Raw genomic sequence first — 8,017 nt, forward strand, 5'->3', positions numbered from 1 at the left:
TCGAACCAGCAGGCCATTCTGGGTTGAGCGAGACCCCACGGAATGAGCGAGCGGATTGGGATATTCAGAAATGCTCTCTCCGCTCACGAGCTCGGATCGGAACAAATCCGAGCCTCAATGTCTGCTGACCTTACAGAAACATACAAATAGACATAGCCAGACCAGACTATTTTAGTACAAATTATGAGCTTACTGACGATTTTTTATAATTCTTGACAAAATTATAACATATGAAGGTTCGTTTTTTTTTTTTGCCTAGTTAGTTTTGCCTACGTTCCTATGAAAATTAACTTAATCCCAAAAAAACCTTTCCACTGCATTTCATTGCTGTCATTAAAGGACCTGCTGAGATCATTTCAGTAATCGTCTTGTTAACTCAGGTGAGAATGTTGACAAGCACAAGGCTGGAGATCATTATGCCAGGCTGATTGGGTTAGAACGGCAGACTTGACATGTTAAAAGGAGGGTGATGCATTGTTCTTCCATTGTTAACCATGGTGCCCTGCAAAGAAACACGTGCAGCCATCATTGCGTTGCATAAAAATGGCTTCACAGGCAATGACGCAAAAATGAATGGGAGTCAATGGAATGCTAACAGCAGGTGGGGGTCCGCTAGCCAATGGCGGCGCCCAGGGGTGCTTCAATACAATATGAAACCCTGCCCCCCTGAGTTATACCTACTTGGAGACATTACACTCTGTCACAATGTTGCCAAGTCAGCGGTTTTCCTGTAGAATTGTGCTACTTTATCACTGTTGCCGCTGGTTGAAGCAGCCCTAATAATGTGTATTTTAGCCCCCGGATGGCGATTTTTACTGGGGGACCCAGTGGGGGACCCTCGTCAACTGCAGAACTAAAACAGCTGGGGTTGAACGAACATCTCTCCTTCCTCAGAAAAAGAGTGAGCCCAGAGTGCAACTTACTTATTTTCAAACACAGATATCATGGATACAACAGTAGATAAAGGCCGCAAAGTGGTCTTCCTACCTGTTTCCTCATGAGTCCGTGTAACATGCATCCATACATAGCGGAAAACTCATTGTGTCCGCCTTAGAGGAGTAAACTGCTCTATATAAAAAGATGGCTTAGAACACAAGAATCTCTTTCAGATGGGCAACAGATGATTCGCTTCCTGAAGAAATTCAAATTTGATGAAATAGCGCACAGCACGCATATACAGTTTACGTACGTATGCTCTGGGTGGTGCTTGGCGCTATTGGCCAATAAATTGACGTGATGGTATAAGGGCTTTACTGTAGGTTTGGGACAACATGCGAGTGAATAAACAATGACAGAAATTACATTTTAGGGTGAACTATCCCTTTAATTACAGTCGACAGCATGTACAGTATACCCTATTCGTTTCTATCAGTTTCATGGAGTCCTTGGTTTATGTCACCCTTCACGTGTTCCCTAATGTTTGTCATGTTTCTTATGTTGGACCGCATTTTGTGAATATTGACCTCTTGCCTGTCTGGACTACGATTATTGGATTCTCATAATAAAACACTGCAAATTGGATCTCTCTGTTTGGATCTCTCACATTAATTGTTTCACTTGGTTAACTGCATGTGTGTATTAACAGTATATATATATATATGTATATATGTGTATATATATATATATATATATAAATGTTTTTTTTGATGGTTTGTTTTTTCTCTAGGTTTTATAACGTTTGTATATTTTAATGTTTTCCTGCTAAACCTGATGTTGTTCTTTGACTGTGTTTAAACACATTCACCTGATCATATAAGCTCCTCCCTCTCACAGCTCTTACCAGGAAGAGACTGACATGTTATTTCTCTTTTCTGTCAAACTCACTCTTACTGACAAAAGCAATAAAGAATCAACAACCATTGAAGAACGAAGAGAAACACTTTACAGAAGGATTTCTGAGTCATTTGTTTCTGAATAGACAGCAGATCTTTGTGATTCTCTTGGTGATTTATTTTTCAAACCATTGTAGTGAAATTGAAAGTAGTTTAGATCTCTGGAGCTCAAACAGTGAACATGGCGTCTCTAAATGTATCAGCAGAAGAGCTTTCTTGTCCTGTTTGCTGTGAAATCTTCAAGGCTCCTGTTCTTCTATCATGTAGTCACAGTTTCTGTAAAGAGTGTCTTCAACAGTTCTGGAGAACCAAGGAAACTCAGGAGTGTCCCATCTGCAGGAGAAGATCCTCAAGAGAAGAACCACCATATAATCTTGCATTAAAAAACTTGTGCGAGTCATTCCTGAAGGAGAGAAATGAAAGACATTCATCTGAGGAGATCTGCAGTTTACACAGTGAGAAACTCAAACTCTTCTGTCTGGAGGACAAACAGCCGGTGTGTTTAGTGTGCAGAGATTCACAACAACACGACAATCACAAATTCAGACCCATCAGTGAAGCGGTTTCATCATTTAAGGTAAGAGAAATTAGTTTTTCAACTTCATGCTGTTGCAAAGTCCTGTGTAAGTGTGATGCTAATTTTAATTTCTGAATTAATTTTGAATTTAATGTTCAGGAATCGTTTTCTACAGCATTATAAGATCAAACCACTATATTGTCTTCTCTTCACTGTAATCTGGTGTTTTATGTGTTTTTGTTCAACTCTAGGAGGAGCTCAATACGGCATTGAAACCATTACAAGAGAAACTGAAACACAATGAAGAAATGAAAGGAGAGTTTGAGAAAACAGTTCGACACATCAAGGTAAGGAAACAGAGTCCAGAGTCATTCTCAGTACAGCTGTATGATCACTAATGGACTCCAGTTGATTATTTCTGTAAATGATGAGCGTCAATCTGCTTCTGGATCGTTATATGTCTGTATCTGAGTCTGTCTCAGATCTGAATGATGTGATGTGTTGATGTGTGTTGATGGAGATGATTGAAGTGAATGTGATTTGATTTCAGTCTCAAGCTGAGCACACAGAGCGTCAGATTAAACAGCAGTTTGAGAAGCTTCATCAGTTTCTCAGAGATGAAGAAGAAGCTACAATCACTGCACTGAGAGAGGAAGAGGAGCAGAAGAAGCAGATGATGAAGGAGAAGCTGGAGGAGATGAACACACACATCTCAGCTCTTTCACACACAATCAAAGATATGGAGGAGATGATGAAAGCCAGTGACGTCTGCTTTCTGAAGGTCTGATTTCAGATCATCCATTGATTGATTGATTGATTGAGTTCTTGATGATCAATGGTGTGTTTGTTCTGCAGGAGTTTCCAGTCACAATGGAAAGGTGAGTGATCTGCTGGTGTCTCTGCTCTCTCTGCTTCTGATCCAGAGACACTTCAGTTCTGATCCTGAATGTTCTTCCAGAGTCCAGATCTCATCACAGCCGGATCCACAGACTCCTTCTGGAGCTTTGATTCATGTGCCACGATACTTGGGCAACCTGCCCTTCAGAGTCTGGAAGAAGATGCAGGACATCGTCCAGAACAGTGAGAAGATCTGAGCTCACACACACACACACACACACTGGAAATGATGCCATACTGACATATTTTTAGCGTTATGAATCAATAACCAGATGATGTACTGCACCAAAATCAGCAGCTTACTTCTAGAAATAATCAATCCCAGCATGAGCTTGACTTTCTGTTCTCAGTCTCATGAAAGACACAGAAGTGATTTCTATTGTTTCTTGTTGTTTCTATTTCCCATATTATGATTGATGTTTTTTATTCTACTTAAATATTTCTATTTATATTTTTAATGAGGTTTTATTAAAAGAATTAATAAAAATATGTAACTTCATATTTAATGTATAATTATAATTTTATTTCAGTTTTAGTCATTTTAATACTTCAAGTTAATTTAATTCAGTCAGTTGTCAAAATAACATTTCTAATTTACATTTAATTTTAATTGTTAGGTTTTCATCTAATAATTATTATTTATATTATTTAAGCTTTATTTTAATTAAAATCATATTAATGGTTTTATTATATAGCAAGATTATTATTATTTATCTGCATTATTCTATTGATAATCTCATTTGAATATGAAAGCACCGTGTAAAGTTCTGTTTATAGGAAGGTTTTGTGTTAAAAGCAGCTTCTCACTATAATTAAATATAGATGACAGTGTTAATCAAATGAATCTCTATTCAGTATCTCCCTCACTGTTTCTGACTATAACTGTCAGTGTTGATAAATCACACAGAGACTGACAGCGATCAGAGGAAATGTCTGAGTGTCATAATCATCTGTGTGTGGTTCACTCTTAGGCTCCGATCAGACAGAACATGTTTTCCCAGTGAGAGGCACATTTCTTAATTATTTTCTACTTGCATTGAGTGTATTCTGAGCACCTGAAGGTCAAAACTCTGAGCAGAAAAGCACTCGACGTCATTCATGTTTTTTCACTGTCCAATCGGCTGAATGGAGAGGCAGGTCTTCAGTTGTTAGTGGTTGCTGGGATCGTCCAGAGACTGCAGTGATGGAGGAGAAGCTCGTGCTGCTGTCACACGTCACCCAGAGCTGAGCTTCTGCTAATATAACAGTTTACTTAACAGCAAACCAAAGATTTTAGAGAACGCTGATTCGTGAATGCCTTGCTACATTAAAAACACTACACCGCACTGCTCTTTTCTGAATTAAAACAAGTCAACCAAAGCCAGGCAGTTTGTATATGAACATCATGAACATCAGAGTAAGATCATTTCTGTTGATTGTGTCTCATCAGCTCCTGTGATTCTGGATCCAAACACTGCAGATCCACGTCTCGTCCTGTCTGATGATCTGACCAGTGTGAGATGGAGCGAGAACAAACAACCTCTTCCTGATAATCCTGAGAGATTTGACTTCTATCCCTGTGTTCTGGGTTCAGAGGGGTTTAACTCAGGAACACACTGCTGGGATGTGGAGCTTAAACAGAGTCCAATCTGGATTGTTGGAGTCATTACAGCATCAAACCAGAGGAAGGGAAGGGGTTTCTTAAAGACTGATGTCTGGAGTGTGTATTATTATAAAGAGAAACTGCCTTTATCGTCTGGTTTCCAGGTTGAACAGCATCTTGATCGTGTGAGAGTGAATCTGGACTATGAGAGAGGAACAGTGTCGTTCTCTGATCCTGTAACTAACACACATCTACACACATTCACAACCTCCTTCACTCACACACTCTTCCCTTTCTTCTGCTGTTCCTCTCTGAGGATCTTACCCTTCAGTAGTCAGTAAACGTTACTCCTGCAGCTCTGGATCTGCCTGCTTTCATCGTTCATCATGTTTCAATGTTTATTGTATGAGACTTGATCTGAATATATGGTTGTGATTGATAGTTAGCTGAACTCTGATCACTGAGGGATATTAATCAAGCTCTATAATTACTGATTATATGTCTATAAGATTCATATTATCTGCTGAAGTGAAGTTATCAAGACAAATAGTAAAAGATATTAAACATTTGGGAAAAACTAGATATTATTATTTGCCCTGTTGTTGATCTGATATCTTCTGTTGTTCTCATTTGTAAGTCACTTTGGAGAATAGTGTCTGCTGAATGATTAAATGTAAATATATTGTGTTATTTTTTTAATCAAGTGTTTTATTGTACAAAAAACAAAAACAAAATGTTTTTTTTATCTTAGCTGGCCAACTTGCGTTTTTAAGATTCATATTTTCAGGCTGATTGACATGAATTGTTTTATTGAAATGTGTCTCTGTGCTGTGTATATAATAATATCATATATTTCCTCTAATGTTGATTTGAGTTACACAGATTAAATGTGTGCTAAAGATTCTTGCTACACTGAAAAAAATCTTTTCATTCATCCAATTAAAAACAATTAGAGTAATGGTTATTTATCTATATTTTATAACTTGAGCCAATGAAAAATAAATTACCCTAAATATTGCCCTAAACAATATTTTCTATGACTATGAAAACTATTTTTCTTTTATAAAACCTGGCGCAAAGTATATTTTTTCTTGTTGAAGAAAGTCAATTTAAAATTGTTTTTTTAATTTAAGCAAAAAAATAAAGATTTAATCAAAACAAAAATTATATTTTAAGAGAAAAATATTATAAATTAATTGTTTTCTCCAATAAAATAGATAAAGATTTCCTTAAACAATTTCTCATTTTTAAAAATACAGGATTATATATGAATTTAATAACACATGATTCCCCTTCAGGAACATTAGTTAATATTTAATTTTATTCAGAATCTAATAAACAACAATAATAATAATTTTCATTACATCAATCAGTATTAATTAAAATTAAATTTATGCATTTAGCAGACGCTTTTATCCAAAGCGCCTTACATTGCATTCAGGCTAACAGTTTTTTCCTAACATGTGTTTCCTGGGATTCGAACCCCCAACCTTGCGCTTGCTCATGCAAGGCATCACCATTTGAGCTACAGGGACACTAATTTATAAATTAATAATAATAATAATAAATTTATAATTTATTATACATTACTTCCACACATCCAGTTTCAGATTTGTAACTTCTAAGAGTTAGCAGACATTAGCCTTACACTGAACAAATTGGTGTCAAACAAAATCTTTTTTTTGACACCACCATGATGGAGATTATCTCTTGACCCTTGACTTTTTAACAGTAACTTTTCTTTGACTGCTGTAACTATGTGTTTTTTAATTCATTGGTGTAACAAAAAATCTCAGAAACGGTGACGATCAAAAGCTTCATGCTGCAATTCGTGCTGGGAGTCATGGATGAGTTCTGTACTGTGTTGATACCCAGCATGCATTGCTGCATGATGCTTTTGATCATAGACATAAATACCTAGACGCCTCATTGGCTGCTTTGAGCCGTTGCTGCGATACGTCAACGCGTCCGCCATGTTTAGGTTTTCCAGTTTTGGAAAATTATTAATTTTCATATTAAATTGTGAACGCTCACACTTTGTTGATTTTTTTCGGTTTACAATTCTAATGTTAATGTAGTATAACTGTGACATATAAATGTGATAGAAGTTGAATGTATTCAATTAAATTAAGTTGTGTAATTGCTTTCTAGGTCTTCAGCCCCAACATCTGAGCTTTTCTTGTGCTTCAGGTCAGAACACAGCTCATTCTCTTTGAAATACTGAAAGAAAATCAAAATAATACATCTTTAAACACACTGTACAAAAAAAAGTTGTGTCAACTTAAAAAAATAAGGCAACTTATCGCAAGCGCTTTTTTGAGTAAACTTAACAAACAGGGACTAAAGTCCACCCAACTTAAAATAATAACTTAATATCACAAGTTGTCACAACATAAAGTTATGTTAAAAATATCAGAACAAAATATTTTTTGTTTACTGAACACAAGGCCTATTATCTATAAGCATACACAATTTTTTATATTATTCAAGTCGTCTAAATAAATAAAAGACCATAACACGGGTCAAATAACTATTTTTATTATTGAAAGTTTGTGTCCAAAGCACAAGGACATACCAAGTCTTGTATATTAACTTATTTACTCAATGCATTTCACTGAACTCAACACATGGCACATAATGCATGTTAAATAAATCCAGTGTTAATTATACCTTCATACGTTAGCAGTCTTGTGGCATGAAGTCACATGTATTTAACATTTTTGTTTGTTTTTAAAGGAACTATTACATGAAAATTACTATATTGCATATTTTAACATCAACCTAATCCACTGGGCAAAGTTATGTCCAGTGGAGGTCTTTTTATGTCTTTGCAGACGTTGAAAAGACGTCCACTGAGGAGACAGAATGTTTTTATGACGTCTTTTTAAAAAAATGTTTTTTATGTCTTGTGTACGTCCGATATAGACGTTCACAGATCCTCTGTGACTTTATTTCTGTCAGACATCTAGAGAAGCTCTTATTGAGAATTAACAGAGGTTTAAATGTTGACACTTGATTCATTTCAAGATCACTTCCGGCACTTTCCGCGCTTGCGCAGACTAAGCCAAAACACGTGCACATCATACATCAGGAAGCACATGCGCCCTCAGATCAGTTGGATGTAGTTGTGTAAAAGAGGTAAAAAAACGATATAAATACTGTTCATTTTCTTACACAAACCGCTTGTTT

At 36.3% G+C, this 8,017-nt stretch overlaps 1 protein-coding gene across 2 annotated transcripts; it reads left to right on the top strand.

Moving 5' to 3' along the window:
* Positions 1 to 1,774: 1,774 nt before the first annotated feature.
* LOC132111018 (nuclear factor 7, ovary-like) lies at positions 1,775 to 5,365 on the top strand. 2 transcript variants are annotated; one of them, XR_009424705.1, is made up of 7 exons: positions 1,775 to 2,409; positions 2,601 to 2,696; positions 2,900 to 3,130; positions 3,205 to 3,227; positions 3,308 to 3,429; positions 4,676 to 5,224; positions 5,271 to 5,365. XR_009424705.1 is itself a non-coding variant. In XM_059518183.1 (6 exons), exons 1-6 carry the CDS (start codon positions 2,014 to 2,016, stop codon positions 5,167 to 5,169), a joined length of 1,362 nt encoding a protein of 453 aa, XP_059374166.1. In that variant the 5' UTR covers positions 1,775 to 2,013; the 3' UTR covers positions 5,170 to 5,359. The 2 variants fall into 2 exon arrangements, 1 of the variants encoding a protein (XP_059374166.1); XM_059518183.1 differs by having other exon boundaries at positions 4,676 to 5,359.
* The last annotated feature ends 2,652 nt before the right edge of the window (positions 5,366 to 8,017 follow it).

This window comes from Carassius carassius, chromosome 30, assembly GCF_963082965.1.
Source record: "Carassius carassius chromosome 30, fCarCar2.1, whole genome shotgun sequence".
Classification (NCBI taxonomy): domain Eukaryota; kingdom Metazoa; phylum Chordata; class Actinopteri; order Cypriniformes; family Cyprinidae; genus Carassius; species Carassius carassius.